We start from the raw sequence: 19,627 nt of genomic DNA, 5'->3' as shown, positions 1-19,627 counted from the left end.
ATTGTTACCGCTGTAAAGAATGTGCAGCAGTCAATCAAACACACACACACGCAGGTGACTGCTGACAACTCAATCACATTTGTGCTGAAGATGCGGGTCCTCCGAGACATTGCAAATCTTGTATTCCCTCTGATTACTGATTCAACTCCAGCATTTGCTGGCTTCCTGTGCAATTTCAAAACTGAAGTTCTGAAAGTCTGTGAAACTTTTTAATGGCTGAGGAATTTCATTTCTTGTCCTCTGCCACATTACAGTCGCATACTTCAAAAGATCCTTATCTGAAAATGTCCCAGAAAGGCTTCAAAGCTATTATGTGTGTTTTGTCATTTCCATACAATGGAAAGAAGTCTCACTGAATCCTTTCTCATGCCAATTGTGCCAAAAAAGTTTTATGCAAGCAACCTTGACGCTTATTATACATGCATTTGTCTTTCAAAAATGCATTTTATGGATTTATCTGATGTGATTCAACCAGTGTTTATGCCAACACCTATCCATTTTACTACAGTTTTGTCTTTAACACACAAATTAACTCATTACACAAAAATATAAATTAATAAATAAAGAGTATTACTATTACTACTACTACAGTAGAAACAGTCCCTTAAAAGGATTAGTTCACTTTCAAATGAAAATTAGCCCAAGCTTTACTCACCCTCAAGCCATCCTAGGTGTATATGACTTTATTCTTTCTGATGAACACAATCTGAGATATATTAATAAATATCCTGACACATCCGAGCTTTATAATGGCAGTGAACAGGGTTCATAAGTATGAGCTGAAGAAAGTGCCTCCATCCTCCATCCGTAAGCTTTTTGAACTGCATGAGTTTTACACGTTCTTTGAAAGTATACGGAAGGCGGTATGGTGGAAGCTAGATATTTTACTTCATAACTGGTTAAATATGAATATTTTTTTACACAAATGCATCACTTCGCTTCAGAAGGCCTTTATTAAAGGCACAATATGTAAGATTTTTATATTAAAATATCCAAAAACCACTTGCACTGTGTTATATATTTCATTCAGCTGTGTACTTACATTATTCTGAAAGTTTCAAAGAGTTTGTCAATGACGTAATATCTGCATTATCCCTGGTTTCCTTGTACTGCACAGTAACCATGGCAACAGACGCCAACAGCTGCATAAGGTCTAGCGGCACGCTGTTGTTGTTTCATTCAAACATTATGGACCATGGCAAGGAAACTTTGGGACTAAAATGAGAAATAAAACGAGGATCAATATCGCCGTGGCATTTTTGAGATGGTGAGAGCTTTGTAACAACTTTGATCTGACAGAGACGCCGCTCTTGCACGTTATTAGACAAGGTAAGCACATGTAGGCTACATAAGACTAATCCATGTTAAACAGCTCAACACGATGAAATGTTAGAATATTATGATGTTCTAATGTTGATCTAGCTTACTGTTAAGTCACATACAGCCAACAAACTAGTACACAGAATAACATTACAACTTTCGACACACTCAAATGCAGTTTAATATGAGACCAAGTGAAACCTCACAAATAAACTGACCTTTATTAGTAGTATTTCAGCTTTGAAAGTAAGTTCGGTAGAATGAAAAGTCTTCATTCCTTTATATCCCCTGGGACTCGTGTGTGGCACTGATATCTGTCTCTCGTTAGCAATCGCGCCCACGATTCTCGGCCATGCCCTGCTTTATACCAGTCACGTAAAGGCCAATTCACACCGCACCGACAACAGCCAACAAACGCCAACAAACTCGTCTGTTGGAGTTTGTTGGATCGGTGTGAAACCCCTGTTGGCGTTGGTTTTCACCCAACTGAACATGTTTAATCGGCGTTTGTCGGGTCGTGGAATGTCTGCGCGGTGTGAGCAGGTTTCCAACAAACGGCAACAAACTCTGACGTAATCTGACCTGGCTACGAACCGTTGCCATGACGATGAGGCAAGTCCCCTGCAAAGACAGCAGTATGTTCTGTGTAATTCACAATAAAAGTTATTGTTTTTCATAAGATTTTGTGAGTATTTCATACTTCACATTGACAAAATGTATTTTAAACCTAGTTATTTTTTTAATGTTTAATATTTAGTCAAAAACGAAGTGAAAAACGTTTAGAGGAAATGGCTCATATGTGCGCAAATAAATGCTAATTTGCCGCCATCTGGTGGTTAAAATGCTAATTACTGTCTTTTTTATTTTTAGATAAGTGTTTTCTATCAAATGTTAAATTTCCTATATTTTTAAACGTTCGGTTTTACAATGGGGACAATCTCAGAAGGATGAACAAATAATGTTTGTGGTCATCACATTAAAAATAACATTTGAAGTGCTGGGAAAAAATGTGTGTGTGTGTCTAATTACAGACAAGGCATTTTTAAACAGTCCCAATAGCTTCGTCTTTATTGCAATCAATAAAACTGGTTTATTGGCAAATTAGGTAAATGTGATAACTACATTAAAATATAAATACAACATTAAAAAGTCAACCATAGATGGTTTTCTGTCGATGTACAACGACTACAGAATGAACAGCTAACAGTTCACCGGAAGTGCTCGAGCTGGCTTAACGACAACCAGGAAGTAACCCGTGCATATAGTCCATTGGCCTTTAAAAACATGAATTTACTCATCCATAAACATTATTAGATCCATCGGAATGACGACAAGTTCAATGAGTCCACGCTCATTCACTGCATCATCAATCTATGCCTTTGTTATTGTTTCGAAGAATTTAGCGCCCCCTAGCACCAAAAAAAAAAAACAAAACATACTGTGCCTTTAACCCCCTAGAGCCGTGTGGAGTACACGTTTATGATGATGGATGGATGTTGATGGATGCACTTTCTTCAGCTCATACTTGTTGATCCTGCTCTCCGCCATTATAAAGCTTGGATGTGACTTAAAATGCCTTTCCGACCATTCTGTCTCTAGTGTAACCTAGTACAATCATGTCGATTCAGTCTAAAAATATATATAATAATAATACTAATACTTATAAACAGTTCATTTAGATATGTTAGACACATTTTTAGGTTAGAGGACAACCTTTTTTTAATTTTTTTTATTGAGGGTATGTAAATATCAGTGTCACTGTGAGCTTATAATGAGTTCCACAGCATCAATCATTATGAGAAAGAAACATCCTGCCCTCTGTCAATATTTCTCCACTCATTAATCTTCAGGCACATAACAGGTGCATTTTACAAAAAGAGAGAAAGGAAAATGGACGAGCTTAAAATGTGACATTTAACCGATGGGCCAAATCTGTACAAGCCCAACCTATACACACACAATTGCAAAACACAGCTTCATATTAGTGTACATCACAGCAAACCCCAGATGTCCGTGCCTTCATGCCGCATTCTGTTTATTAATGAGGATTATTCTCAAAATGTGCGTGACTCCCATATGTTCTTTTTGACTTTCATTGAAATTGATTCTCATTTATATTTCACATTATAAGACAGCTGTTTTGACAGAAGGATTGGAATCTAACACCCACGGTCCTGAACACACATCCTCAAACAGTACAGGCTGCTCCTGAGATGAATCACACTTATTTAACCACCTCTGAGGGATATACGCACAAACAGATTTCAAAGAATTCATCAGCCAAGCAGGATATGCCTTCAGATATTGATCGGATGACACATGAATCAATGATGCCTGGACACAAGCAGTATCATGGTGCTTCACACCTCAAATCTAGTTAGTATAATCTGGAGCATTGTTTTGAGACAAATGCTACAATTTATGAGAGCAAAATGTATTATTAGCCCACAAGCTACTCAGTTGTTTGTTTTTCAGCTGTTATTTATCATTCTGTCTTTGAGATGTTGCATCATGCATGAATCTCAGTGAATATATTCACATCACACTAGAAGCTTCTTAACTAGAAACTGGTTAGCAAGGCTCAGTTAGCCCCTGCTGGTAGATGCTGTAATTACACCATCTGGCCACTAAGAGCATGTTTCTCCATTGACGCCATTATAAATATGCATATATTCTTCTGACAAAATACAATTTATACACGCAACATATCATTACTGTTGTTTTTGTTAACTATAAAATTAAAACTATATTGAAATAAAGCTGAAATAAAATGAATGTGATTATAAGATGAAACTTAAAAATGTTGCCGTGGCAAACTAACTAAAAGCTAAAGTACTAAAATTACTAAAACTAAAATAAATTAAAGCTAAATAGAAGTATTAAGAAGAAACTTAATTACTAAAATAAAAAAAGTGAATTAATATATTAAAATATTAATACTTATAAATAATACAACATAAAATATTTTATCACTTAAAAGTAGACGTTTTACTGGTGGCTGATTCTTTTTTTTAAAGGATTTTTATTTAAAAGGATGAAATAGAGGAAAATTATATTTTACATCCTAACATTTCTGTTTAAAAAAAAACCCAGATATTCAATGAGTAATATATTTTATAAGATTCCAGTATATATAGCATAGCATGTACTATTTCATAATATATGTTAGAGGATCTATAAAATGGAGTTGCTGAAGCTCATAACAATAAACCGCATGAGTCGTGGATCACAGAGTATGGAACAGAGCCAAAAGAGCGGAAGCATTACTGCTGATGAACACAGAAAGTTTGCAAAGACCTCCTCCAAGTTCCACAGCACCACTAAAACAATAAAATATTTTATATTTGAGGGGAAAAAAGTGAAGCATGGAGTAATGAAATTGGTCAGCTTTGCTGCATCAGGGCTTAATTGCTCTAAGGCTACAATCACACTGCAAGCCATAATGCTCAAATATGATTTATTGCTCATTTATGGCTTTTTTTTTTTTTTTTTTTATTTATCTTTGTATAAATGTATGTACAATGTATAAATGTGGCCAATATTGAATTCAAATTGGTTGCAGTCCTTAACTGACCCGTATGCATGAAAGAAGTAAACATGGAGGATACTGAAGTCAGCAATTATGTTTTCAAATAAAAGGCTTCGCTTCAGAAGGCCTTTATTAGCCCCCCGGAGCCATGTGGAGTACATTTATGATGGATGGATGGATGCACTTTCTTGAGCTTCAAACTCATTGCTCCCATTCACTGCCATTATAAAGCTTGGATGTGTCAGGATATTTATTAATATAACTCCGATTGTGTTCATTAGAAAGAAGAAAGTCATATACACCTATGGCTTGAGTAAAGCTTGAGGTGATTTTCATTTTAAAGTGAACTAATCCTTTACGTGCCGCGGAAGCCAACAAAATGTTGCGCAGCCAATAAGGAGGACAAGGATAAGCAACATTTTTCTTATACAATTTTTCCTCAAGTTTTGCTTGTTGTCACTATAATACTTATTATGAGTACTGTATAACAGCTTACAGTCACTCCACTGACTAACTTTGCTGCCTTCTTCCATATTCAAAGAACTACCGCCGGAACTTAGCCTAAATTGTATCAGAAAATTCTATTCTTGAGTGCATTCTTATTATGGCCGAAGACTTTAGATATACCAAGACAGTACACTTATATTACTACGAATAGGAGAAAGTTCAATATGCAATATGGTGTAATAAGCCCCGCCTTCTAAATAAAAGAGCCAATCACCAGTTGGTAAAGTGATTGCATCATTGCAGCTGCCTTTAGAACCTCAGGTTACCACAGAAACAGTTAATGTTGTGTGATGCACGCTTAAGGGACAGTTCAAGTCAGATTTGAAATGATCAAGCAATCAGAAAGTGTGGCAAACAGTTTTTGAGATTTCAGGATTCCCCCATTCAAGTAGATAGGCTTGGTCTTGGATGCCCAAAATAGCTGCGTTGCAAATATGGCTGGCGAGCGAACAGACTTTCCTTGAAAGAGACTTTGTTATGGCTTAGTCAGAATGTTGACCTCCAATAAACTGCTGTGCCATGATCTAAAGCAGGGCATTTTAGCAAAACATCCTAAAAATGTACACGAACCAAAACAATATTGAATTGAAACACCGGTCAAAATACCTAACTGCTATGAAGGACTGATCAGGCACAACAGAAACATTTCTACAAAATGTTCTGAAATAAATCACATTGGGAATTTCAAAGGCTTCTCATCCTTCCTCTCAAAACATTATGTTTAAAACATCCTGTGCCTTTATTTGGTTTGGAGGTGCTACTCAAATATTATTCTTCTGTAAAAATAAAATGTGTATTCCTCTAGCGGGTGTAATTTGATTTCAAGTGTTAAAATTCAAATTGTGGTTGTTATTGTATATACGAAATGAAACTCAAACCTCAGTCAATGCATGCTCTGTAAGGGCGAGAGAGAATGTTTCTTTTTCTGTCTCTATGAATATTTTGTTTCGTGACCACAACAGGAGTGTTCTGGGTGTAAAAATCCAATTTTTTTACCATTTCAGAGATTTTCTTTTTGATCTTAAAGATTTTATCTTTTATCTTTATAAAAAAAAACAAAAAACAATAACTGATGAACAAGAAGTAAATAGTCTTTTTTCTAACATTTTGGTAACAGTTTGTATGATAAAACATTGGTGGTTAGTTTAGTTCAGGCTTAAAACTCTTCGCTTAAGAATTTTTAAATAACTGAAGAAATATTTCAACCCGATCTCACGGCAATTCGTACGTATTTTACGAGGTGGCTAAATCGTATGAATTCATACGACCTCACTCGTACTAATTCATACGTTTTTTGCTAAATCGTATGTATTTTATGAGTTGACAAATTCGTATGAATTCATACGAATGACCTACCCCAAACCCCGCACCTAAACCTAACCGTCACTGGGGTTTAGACAAATCGTACGAATTCGCACGAGTGAGGTCGTATAAATTTATACGAAATAGCCACCTCGTAGAATAAGTACGAATTGGTCGTGAGATAGCGTTGAATATTTTGTCACTTTTCAGTTCTAATCGACTGTGGTCATTACGATTGATCTAAATTGAGCTCATCTGTGTACATTCAGAATGCAGATCCCAAAAACAATGCAAGAGGATCACAGAAGATAACGACAAACTGCACTGTAAATAAATTGTGGATGTAGCATGTCACAAACTTGATAAATTATAGCTTTTTTCTTCTGTGCAAAAAAAAAAAAAAAAAGAAGAAAAGTGTGAGAATCACACAGTGGGACGCTTTGTACTGCTTTTGCGTAGGCTCGGGGAGCAGTGAAATGGGGGTGTCAACTGACAAGTTTTAACTACAAAGAGCCATTATGTGCCATGGAGATGATAGACGTGTATTTGTCAGTCAATGTCACATTCAATGAATTTTAGACAGAATTAGAGTCATCTGTACTCTTGTCTTTTAATCTGACATACAGAAATGCAAGAACATTTCAGCCTATTCATGTATTCCTAGAATGTAGTGCTTAATATTTAAAGTGTCTGCAGTGCTCTATTAATAAAAAAGTTATTTAGTTAATAAGATGGACTGAAATTTTAACACCATTCTTTTGCTGCCTTACAAATCTAGTTATTTGTGATGGCAATATCCATTTTTATGGAAAAAATTTGCTATTACTTATGTTTTAGTTGTCAAAAAAAAGGGTAAACTCAGGTATAGAGTGTAGTAAGCAACGATGTACCTCAAAACCAAAATTACAACATCCAAAGATGTCTTTAATTCTGTCCAGATGTGTTTTTCCTCATTCTGTTTTATTAGAAGCTTTATTAGTGCCTTTAGATGAAGGTTCAGAGTCAAAGGATGGAGAAATAATTTCTGCTAGTAACATTTGCTATTCTCTCTCATTATTTCTCTCTTACACAATATATCTTTGCAGCTGCAGAAGTTGTTCACTGGCCCCTTTTCTCTCTGCACGTACAGTATATCCACCAGCACATTCGACTTAAGGGAGGACGTGCTTCTCTCACTCAACTGTAATTTGCCAGAGGCTCTGGCAAAGACTTTTCCTTGTCCAACACACTTTTTTTTATCTTCTCACTTCAGAAAAACTGTGTGGTCACTAGAGGAATTAGCATTAAGTGCAAGCTGCCTGGTAATGAAACAGTGAGTGTGTCTCTAATACTGACAGAACAGAGTAACTTTTAATGCCACACCATGCTAATGCGCAGATAAATGCAGCCCTAGGTAACTCGAAATGCCTTCATAAATTATAGATATTGAAAAGGTGCTTGTTGTCACTCAACATTCAAAGAAAAAAACTAGCATTGGCATTTAACTGCCAGATCTGTTAGACTGAAAGAACATGGTTATTTTTGGACACACAGACATGTCGCCTTATAATATGATGTATTTACTACAGTATTACAAATAAATATATTTTATCCATGTACAAAGCTGAAAAGCTTTGTTTTCTCTGTAAAAAAAAAAAAAAAAAACCTTTCTAAACCTCATCTGGTTTGCTTGTCTCTTAGCTGGTTTTAAAAGGATTTTGGGCACTTTGGCCACTCTTGGTCTCAGGCTGGAAGAACAACTGGCTGTCCAGCTTGCCCAGCTACATGTCTGCTTGGCCAGGCTGCATGGGATAGACCATCTGAAGATAAGCTTAAAACAGCTAATACCTGCTTAAACCAGCTGGGAGAAGAACTGGTACTCCAACCAAACCAGCTAAATGTCTGTTTGGCCAGGCTGGGAGACTAACTAGACAGACTAAATGTCTGCTTGGCCAGACTGGGGGACCAGCTAGACCAACTAAATGTCTGCTTTGCCAGACTATGGGACCAGCTAGACCAACTAAATGGCTGCTTGGCCAGGCTGGGAGACCAGCTAGACCAGCTAAATGTCTGCTTGGCCAGGCTAGGAGACCAGCTAGACCAGCTGTAGACAAGCATAAACCAGCTGGGAGACAAATAGGGCTGGGCGATATATCGAATGCTTTTGTCACACGCATTTCGTCAATAAAGCCGGTTCCCTGATTACCACTAAATCGCCATCACCTGCTTTCAAATGGAGCGGCATTTAATAGACAGAGCCGTAGATCACTGATAAGCCACGCAATATTGCGTTCAATATCGATATGAATCGCCGTCGATATTGAACGCAATATTGCGTGGCTTATCAGTGAACTACGGCTCTGTCTATTAAATGGCACTCCATTTGAAAGCAGGTGATGGCGATTTAGTGGTAATCAGGGAACCGGCTTTGCTGACGAAATGCGCGTGACAAAAGCATTCGATATATCGCCCAGCCCTAGAGACAAACTGGCAGTCCAGCAAAACTAGCTAAATCCCTGCTTGACCAGGCAGTAAATCCAACTAGACCAGCTGAAGACAAGCTTAAACCAGCTGGGAGAAAAACTGGTACTCCAACTAAACCAGCTAAATGTCTGCTTGGCCAGGCTAGGAGACTAACTAGACCGACTAAATGTCTGCTTGGCCAGACTGGGGGACCAGCTAGACTGACAAAATGGGGGGCCAGACTGGGGGTCCAGGTAAACCAGCTAAATGTCTGCTTTGCCAGACTATGGGACCAGCTAGACCATCTAAATGTCTGCTTGGCCAAGCTGGGAGACCAGCTAGACCAGCTGTAGACAAGCATAAACCAGCTGGGAGACAAACTGGCAGTCCAGCAAAACTACCTAAATCCCTGCTTGACCAGGCAGTAAATCCAACTAGACCAGCTGAAGACGAGCTTAAACCAGCTGGGAGAAAAACTGGTATTCCAGCTAAACCAGCTAAATACCTGCTTAGGCAGGCTGGGAAACTAACTAAAGAGTGGCTTAAACCAGGCTTCTAAAGACCAGCACAACACCATGTGCTGCTTTAAGCAGGTTGTTTCAGCAGGTGCAGCGTAAGAAGACAGAAACTTGCAAACTATGGTTATATAATCATCCTTGACAAACAATAAAACCTTTATCTTGCAAACAACTCCAACATCTGTTAATTTTTATGCTCCCAGCCAGGTCTAGGATAACTGACATGGTTTCTGGCACATTTTATAAATGTATTATACATTTAATAAGATACTTTAAAGTCCTAAACACAAGGAATCTATGTATGTGCACAATACTTACCCAAGCGATGGCCATGATGCCTAAAGCGAAAAGGCTGGGACCCAGCAGGTTCCACAGGCCATGACGGTCCAGCTGTAAGGCCATGGACAGAGCCATCGCCCCCAGTAAGTACAGCACCTGGTAGGAGAGTGGCAAAGATTGAGAATATTAGTTCAAACATCGACAACTCATCATGTGTAGAGGCGATAGTGAATCCCCAGTCCAATTAGAGCCATCTTGCATTAGCCACCCTCTGTCAGGCATACTGCAAGTAAAGAGAGGTGCTGCTAAAAATGTCCTTCTCATTGTCTTTCCTTCCTTTGTGAAGTTCAGAACTGTTGTGACATGGGTGATTTGATTAGTGTCTGCAAACTGCAGGACTCAGCAAAACACATTCACAGGCGCGCACACGCAATCACCTAACATATATAGCAATGTTCTCCCTGAAGGAGAGCTATTTTTTCTTGTTCTTTTCATTAGATGCTTCCCTCACAAACAGAAGCCCCCTCACTTCATGCCTCTGATTCTAAATAACTCAAACACACCGTTAATCACATTCTTACTGTCTTTCTCCCCGTGCTCTCTTTCCTTAAATCTCACTCTTTCTCTCTGCAGCTGAGCAGCTGAAGACTGAAATAAAGAGAGTGTGCACATACACACACCTGAAAGTGTCCACCTATATTTACTCTGCTCCACAGCGAAATGTCACCATCATTATGACAACACATGACAGACTGCTGACATTCGTATATTTACACTCTGTGTAAGCTGTTTACTGAGGTGGACAAAATTTCTGCTCTCTTGCACATCTTGGAAAGCTCTTTTCTTGGCAATAAAGTCCATGAAAAACTACTGGCCTCTATGAATCACACAAAATGAATTTATAGAAATTGATGACACAAGAAATATCTTGCATTTCAGGGCCCCAGGGTCTTCATGTGTAATTTTAACCATCAGATTGTGGATATTATATACAGTAGCCCTAAAAAGACCAATTTATATACTTACACTATCATTCAAAAGTTTGAGGTTGGTACGATTTTTAATGTTTTTGAAACAAGGCTCAACAAGAATGCATTTATAATTACAATTACAGTAATATTGTGAAATATTATTGCAATTTAAAATATCTGTTTTCTATTTTAATATATTTTAAAATGTAATTTATTCCTGTGATGGCAAAGCTGAATTTTTCAGCATCATTACACCAGTCTTCAGTGTCACATGATCCTTCAGAAATCATTCTAATATGCTGATTTGGTGCTCAAGAAACATTTATTATTATTATTATTATTATTATACATTTTGAATAGAAAGCTCAAAAGAACAGCATTTATTTGGAATAGAAATTTCTGTCACTTTGTATCAATTTAATGCATCCTTGCTGAATAAAAGTATTCATTTAATTAATTTCTTTAAAAAAAATTACTGATCCCAAACTTTTGAACAGTACTGTAAATTTCAACTTGGTTTTGAATTTTTATTTATTTAATACAGATAATCTACATATATAAATATTTGAGCTAATTGAATATTAGCAACAACTAAAAAAAACAAAAAATGTTTGTGAACACAGAGCGAAGAAGCACAAAGTGATTTGTACCTGTTTGATAATGGATTTGAGTCTGGCCATGGCGATGACAGTGACCCAAACAGACATGAGCGAGCCGAGGAAGTCACAGAATTGCAGCACATCGTACTCCATGATGCAGAAGACCACAATGCCTGGCTGGTCACAGGCATGATAAAACTGTTCAGGGGTGAAAGATGAAAACAAAGGGTCAGAGGAAGCATGAATAAAATATGACATTTTGACATGTCACTGGTTCTTAAATGTAATCTCCTTACTTCAGCTGCCACTGATATGCTGAATTAAGACTCATGATGGGTCTGTGAGTAAGCTAGCATTTCTTCAAGCACATTACATTATTTAGTGCAAAACAGAATGCAAATCTAGTATGAAATATAAAATATACAACATTTAGTTCCAGTTCTATAATTTGACTGGTCAGTTATGTTAATTTACAAGATACAATGACTTCAACCGTAGGTCATCCAATCAGAATTCTTGAAGTTGTATATCTTGGTTTCATTTTAGAAGATTCATGTCAGCATGCAACTAGCTTTGGCAATGCATAATTTTGGGCATGTTTTTGATTGGTTTAAACCGGGTCTTCAAACTCACAGTGGAAAAGAACATGGTGAAAATGTAGACAGACGCCTCCAGCAGGTAATGACTGCGAATGGCGATGGTCACGGGTGGGACGAACATCAGGTTGCTGAGGCACAGAAGGAGAGTCGAGAGCAGCTGGAACCCATACGAATACGCTTCTGTGTTGTCTGTGCAACCCCAGCCATCCCAACCTAGAGAAGCACACACACGTTACAGACCATTCTAAGCTGGACATAACATGGTCCTGCATAAGCAGTTTTAACCATAAATCTTGAAAGCTTCAGTACCTGTTCACTGTAATTACAGGGAAAATAATGTGGAAAACATTCATCTTCAAATATTCTTTTATGTTCAGCAGAAAAAGAAAGTCATACAGGTTTGGAATGACATGAAAGTGAGTAAATGAAGACAGAATTTTCATTTCATTTTTTGGATGCACAAACTATGCCTTTGAAAGTAGGTACACTACTGTTTAAAAGTTTAGGGTTAGTAAGACTTTTTTTTTCTTTTTTGAAATAGCGAAAAGAAGGAAATTAATAATTTTATCCAGCACAGATTCAATAAATTGATCGAAAGCTGTTACAAAAGATTTCCATTTCAAATAAATGATGTTCTTTCTATTCATCAAAGATTCCTGGCAACAAATGTAATGCACATTCACAAAAATATTAAAGGGTTAGTTCAACCAAAAAAATGAAAATTCTGTCATTTATTACTCACCCTCATGTCATTTCACACCCGTAAGACCTTTCGTTCATCTTCTGAACACAAATTAAGATATTTTTGATAAAAATCCAATGGCTCAGTGAGGCCTGCATTGACAGCAAAATAATTAACACTTTCAGATGGCCAGAAAGCTACTAAAGACGTATTTAAAACCATTCTACAGTGGTTCAACCTTAATGTTATGAAGCGACGAGAATACTTTTGTCCACCTAAATAACAAAATAACGATTTTTTATTCAAAAATATTTAGTAGGGATGTATCGATATCAAAATATCACGATACAATAATATCTTGATATGAAGTCCACGATATGATATTTATTGCGATATTTAAAAAAATATATATAGAAAAAATAAATGAACCCTTTGTCAGTTTGAAACAGAAACTTCCAGTGCAGTGTTTTCAGTTTTCATGATAAGGAAAAAATATTAAAGACAGTTAAGAAAGAAAGTTTTTAATGTTGTTTATATGCCTATGTAGTGTTTTTAATATGCTTTAAGACAAACCATGTGCAAAATCATCAGTCAACACCATTGCTGAGCATTTTATGTTTGAAACTGCCGTAAACCAAAGACAGTCTAAAACCTGCGGTTTGAAATCGTGGGTGTTTGTGATGTCACAGACTACATTGTAACCAATCACAACAATGTGCCGGCAGGCTTTAGCATATCATTAATGTAAGGCATCTGGCACTATGACTGCTCTGAAGCAGGAAAGTCTCGAGAGAAGCCAGGTTATCCCGGTATATGTTCTGTTGATTTGAAAAATTGTGTAGATTTAGCAATATAGCGAGTCTATTACGATGTTATGATGAACTATATACCTTTCTCCACTGATGTTCTGAGTTGTTTAAAGCGTTTGTAAGGATACTGATTGTTAGAAGGCAGCTGTCTGACTCTGTCTGAGATGAAGAACAGAAACGGTGTATGTAACATTAGCAACACATTATTAGCTGTTTGATAACGTAGTCAAGCAAAAGGCTATTCATATTAATTAATGACAGAACCGTCGCAAGGGCTGTGCCAAGTGAGCGAGCGCATAGGGGTTGTGCCAAATAAAGTGACAGCTGACTTGAATTAAAGCCAATAAAGTTCATGCTTTTGTCCTTCGAAATATTTTAATACTATAAAACATAGCTAAAACAATATTGCTCTGAGCGTGTGCGTGTGATCGTGATTCATGTGCATATTCAGTCAGTGTGGCATCGTACGTCAAGTTCTGATTCAGTACATTATAAATTTTGATTTTGGCCGCCTCTGGAATGGATCAAACCATAGATATTAGCCTACGTGATAAGTTCAAGTAAATACGTTGGAAATCCACTCTCATTCAATGATGTACATTTATTTCATGTATGGAGAAGGCACAGGCATTTTTTTACATTTTAATTTTCTTTATTGACATGAAAGGAGCTTTTATTGTAGTATTGTTGTTCAGAAAATGTACATTATTTGGCACTGTATTTGGCATATCACGGTTTCGATTTTAGTTCGTTGGTAAAATACAACTTAAAGACCATTTAAGCTTTGTAGGCCTATGTTTTAAATTTTCGGTTTACCGAAACGGTGGCGTCATAGGGTCATTGGGAAACACTGAATGAACGTTTAGCTGACAAATGTGCCATATCAGCTGTTCATATCATAACAAAAACCCTTCAAACCTGACCGAACTGGAGTCTCGAGGCCTGCCGCTGCACTGAGTGAGTGACAGGAGGCGTGTCTGTGTTCAGCTGCGGTGTGCAAAAAGTATTCTCATCACTTCATAACATTAAAGGTGCTTAAGAGGATCTTTTCGTTGACTGAGAAACCAAAGACTGTTAGTGAGTTTTTGAAATGAGCGCATGCGCAAGAACAACCCCCTTCCTTCACAGCTCATTTCAAGGGAACGCCTCCCAAAATTTGTGCACGAGTATTGGTACACGAGTGTTTACCACCGGCATTCGCTGTATCGTGTTAGTGGATTCATTATGTCAGACTCACCGCAGGTAACTCATAATCTGCAGTTGTTACTCCTGTCTCCTGACAAAAACATTGCATGCGGCGCCTGTGGAGTGTGGAAAGTTACTGGAGCGCGCAGTCGCACTCGTCTCTCACAAGGAACGTCATGGCAGTGATTGACAAGCCAGAGGGCCAATCGTTTACACGATGATCGCGTAAACGATTGGCTGATGTTTTAAAGGCACTACCTCGTGCACAGATGATGCATATTAATATTATTCCTTTCAGTGCACCTAATAAACAGTCTTTTATCAGTTAGTAAAAACAGTTTCAAGTAATATTGCAAAAATTTATAAAACAAAACATCCTCTGTAGCACCTTTAAGGTTGAACCACTGTAGTCACATGAACTGTTTTAAATATGTCTTTAGTAACTTTCTGGGCATCTGAAAGTGATAATTATCTTGCGGTCAATGGAGGCCTTACTGAGCCATCATATTTCATCAAAAATATCTTAATTCTTAGATTAGCGAAGGTCTTAGTGGTGTGGAACGACATGAGGGTGAGTAATTAATGACAGAATTTTCATTTTTGGGTGAGCTATCACTTTAAGCAGCACAACTGTTTCAACATTAATAATAACAAGAAAAGTTCAACATAGAATGATTTCTGAAGGATCATGTAGGACTGAAGACTGGAGTAATGGCTGCTGAAAATTCAGCTTTACATCACAGGAATAAATTAATTTAAAAATATATTAAAATAGAAAACAGTCACTTTAAAATGTAATAATATTTTGTAAGATTGTATTTTTGATTAAAAAAAAAATGTTGGTGAGCATAAGCATAAGAGACCTTTCTGAACATTTTTTTTTTTAAAAATCTTACCAACCCCAAACATTTGAAGGGTAGTGTGTGTAAAATATACAACACAAACACAAAGGCAATGCATGTAAAACTAACAAAAGGAGGAAAAAACATCACAGAAATACACATGTACTTTCTCCCTGGTTCACACACATATTCTGTTCCTCATCTGTCAGCTGTTGTAAACAGCTTCATAAATATAGATTGGATTCGGGCAGCATACTGTTATATAAACACCATGAAGGAAATAGATGCACTGCACCTCTAACCTCTCATAGAAAATGGCAGAAAACATATCACAAATCTCTCTGATTACGAAGCCTTAATTAGCCACACCACAAACAAAAATCCTCAAAGGCATGTAGTGATTGAAGTCTCGCTGAGTATCGACAAAGACGGTCAATTGAGCTTTTTCAGACACTCGAGAACAGAGAAGAGCTTTGCATGCGTGCAGTATCACAGCACTAAGCTGTTTGCCAGAAAACATTCATTAAAAGGGTAAATTTGTCTATGCTAATGACAAAAGAAACTATTGGTAGGGATCCAGAGGGAAAGGGGAAACGAGGCACCAGAGCTCCATAATGGCGCTGTAATTGAGAGGTTATGATTAGCATATTTCTCAGGATCATCAAATGTCCTCTAATTAAAAACCACTTGATTTGTGATCTCATCGTTATCGAGCGACATGATTGGCACATGTGTAATTGAACCATTTAACATGCCAATTAGCTTTGATTGGCATCTGACAGTAGAGGAGAAAGATATTAAATGAAATTATAAAATATTACAGTGATAATCATCATATTAATCGCTAGGGTGATATCTCCCTGTGGAAAGGGGTAGACTTGTTCACTTTGTTAAATGACAGAATTCCTGCTCCTTTATTTTCCTAAAAGCTGCCGTGTCAAGGAGTTTTCAAGCACATGTGTAACATTACATGTGTAAAAACCTAAAATTATCCTTCAAGCCTACTGGTGTTTTTTTTTTAATTTCAATTTTTTTGTGACACATAATTATTATGTCTACAATGGCAAGTATATGAGTTCTTTTTTTTTATTTTATTTTCTTGCAGGTTACTACAAATCTAATAAAAAGAAAAAAAGAAGAAAAAAGAAATGCAAATATATTTATGACCCATGCTGGCAAAGTGAATCGCAGTGAGCAAATTATCAAATATTAGTTACTGTTATTTTGTTATTGTATATACCCATTTATTAAAATGATGTATGATTTGTTGGAATCTGACATAAAAAGACTGAGCTACACCAGCAAAGATAATTTTTCTAAAAAATTTTGAGAAAAATCGAGTTAAAGGTGCCATCAAACGTTTTTTTTTACAAGATGTAATATAAGTCTATGGTGTCCCCTGAATGTGTCTGAAGTTTCAGCTCAAAATACCCCACAGATTTTTTTTAATTATTTTTTTTAACTGCCTATTTTGGGGAATCATTAAATATGAGCCGATTTATGCTGTGCAGCTCCTTTAATTCTCGTGCTCTCCGCCCACGGAGCTCGCGCTTGCCTTAAACAGTGCATAAACAAAGTTTACACAGCTAATATAACCCTCAAATGGATCTTTACAAAGTGTTCGTCATGCATTATGTGAGTATTGTATACTGTTATATTGTTTACATTTGATTCTGAATGAATTTGAGGCTGTGCTCTGTGGCTAACGGCTAATGCTACACTGTTGGAGAGATTTATAAAGAATGAAGTTGTGTTTATGCATTATACAGACTGCAAGTGTTTAAAAATTAAAATAACGACGGCTCTTGTCTCCGTGAATACAATAAGAAACAATGGTAACTTTAACCACATTTAACAGTACATTAGCAACATGTTAACGAAACATTTAGAAAGACAGTTTACAAATATCACTAAAAATATCATGCTATCATGGATCATGTCAGTTATTATTGCTCCATCTGCCATTTTTCACTGTTGTTCTCGCTTGCTTACCTAGTCTGTTGATTCAACTATGCCAAGATAAATTCAATTTTTAATTCAAGGGCACCTTTAAAGTTTTCTGAAATGTTCCAAAACAAAATAACCAGCAACCATACCTTAAAATCCCTGGTAATAACAACCAAATTTGGCACAAATAAACAGCAGAAACATCATTTTATATAAATAATGGAAAGGTTTACAAAAATACAAATAAAGATACTAAATGTGAAATTGCTATTTGGAGCATTAGGATCGCTAGACGAAGGCTTAATGAACTCTTTTTGTGAAAACCTCAAATTTGACAGAAATTGAAATTTTTCACTTGTTTTGCCTGTAGCTCAAAATTAGCCTGTGCACATTCCGACTCATTTTGACAGCACGGGTCACAATATGTGTAAAGAACAAAAAGCTTATAGGCCTACAACCAAGCCAAACAGAAAAATCTATGAGAAGGTAAAACAAATGAGTCATTACATAAATGTGCACTCAATTATTTCTATACGACCAAAATCCAGAGCAAGTTAAGAATACACACTATGGTTTTAAAGATTTTGGGTGAGTAACTGTTTTCAGCATTGATAATAAGTATAAATGTATCTTTCTGAACACCAAATCAGCATTTTAGAATGATTTCTGAAGGATCATGTGACACTACTATGCTGACATTTGATATTCAATAGTGCTTTGATCTGCCTGCATTGACACTACTCTTTAAGAGCTAAAATAATGTACCAGTTATCACTGTATAGCTGCTTTGATACAATCTACATTGTAAAAAGCGCTATATAAATAAAGGTGACTTGACTAAAAAACAGGATTAATGACAGCTGAAAATCAGCACTGATATATATATATATATATATATATATATATATATATATATATATATATATATATATATATATATATATATATATATATCTTTACATAGATATTGCCAGGTCTTTGCTGATTCCCAACCATAAACATTATCTTGTACATCTGAACATCAATTTAGTACACACACCAGGAAATGTTTTTCACAAAGTTACAACTCATTTACCCCACTCAATTTATATAAGAGAACACATGGGTTAAGAAAGTTCATGGGCGCTCACCAGCTTTACACTCGCATGCAGCATACAGGTAGTTGTTGGTGCGCAGGAGTTTGCACTGGCCATAGGTGCCGCAGTCATTGATGCAGGGGGTCAGGTAAGAGCGGAGATACACCTCAGCTGTTACATTAGTACACAGCTCAAACCTACAAAAGAATGTGGAGATGATAAGAATGAAGTAAAATATAAGCTTTTAGGGTTACTTCCAAAGAATGAATACTGTCTCAAATTTCTTTGAACATTCTGTGAATACTGAAAAAAGTTTTTTCCCCTGCAACTACAATGAAAGGGGATTGCAAAAGCTTTTAAGCTTTGTTTGAGAAATAGACCAACATTAGAGATGCTATCCGCTGAGCTGTGTCTCACACACAGCTATATTTTGGCTTCAGAAGAATGATAGCGCTTTTTGTGTCCTTCTTTTGTTTGCTTTTGAGGTTGAACTCAGTCCCATTCATTGTAATTTCTTAGAAAATAGAAAGCAGCAAAGCCTCGTAAATAACTTATTTTGTGTTCAATGGATGGAAAAAAAATCAGGTTTGGATCAACATGAAGGTGAGTAAATGATGACATAAACTTCATTTTCAAGTTTAACTATCCCTGGGATCTATATGGAAGTTAAAACACTCAAAATGACCTCACAATCAAAGGCGAGCAGATATGCTATAATCTCTATGGTAGTGTGAAGGTACATAATATATAGCCTCTGTGTGCAATATTAAATGAAGATGTCAAACTTTACCTGAACTCTCCCTGTCAGAACTAATTTTCATTTTGAATGAGATAAAGTAAGGTTATGAGAAACTAGTTCAACATAAAAGTGAATTCATAAATAGCTTTCAAAGTAGCAAATATGATACACCCCCACAGTTCACATGCTGCTACTACTTTACGTGCTAAATGTTAAATATATGGAGTGCTATGAATATTTTCCATCCTTTTCTCAGCTTCGAAAAAAAAAATAGACTGCTA

General features: G+C 36.5%; 1 protein-coding gene across 1 annotated transcript in view; it reads right to left on the bottom strand.

Annotated features, from left to right (window-relative positions):
• Window positions 1-19,627, bottom strand: part of tmem8b (transmembrane protein 8B) — a 130,841-nt gene that overhangs the window by 3,815 nt on the left and 107,399 nt on the right. The window contains exons 9-12 of the mRNA XM_067408247.1: window positions 18,662-18,804; window positions 12,101-12,279; window positions 11,519-11,665; window positions 9,937-10,053 (exon numbers count right to left, since the gene is read on the bottom strand). Of these exons, the coding sequence (XP_067264348.1) occupies window positions 9,937-10,053; window positions 11,519-11,665; window positions 12,101-12,279; window positions 18,662-18,804 (586 nt within the window). The remainder of the gene's footprint in view (window positions 1-9,936; window positions 10,054-11,518; window positions 11,666-12,100; window positions 12,280-18,661; window positions 18,805-19,627) is intronic.

This window comes from Chanodichthys erythropterus, chromosome 13 (genome assembly GCF_024489055.1).
Source record: "Chanodichthys erythropterus isolate Z2021 chromosome 13, ASM2448905v1, whole genome shotgun sequence".
Taxonomy (NCBI): Eukaryota; Metazoa; Chordata; class Actinopteri; order Cypriniformes; family Xenocyprididae; genus Chanodichthys; species Chanodichthys erythropterus.
This window is presented reverse-complemented; position numbering and strand designations above follow the sequence as displayed.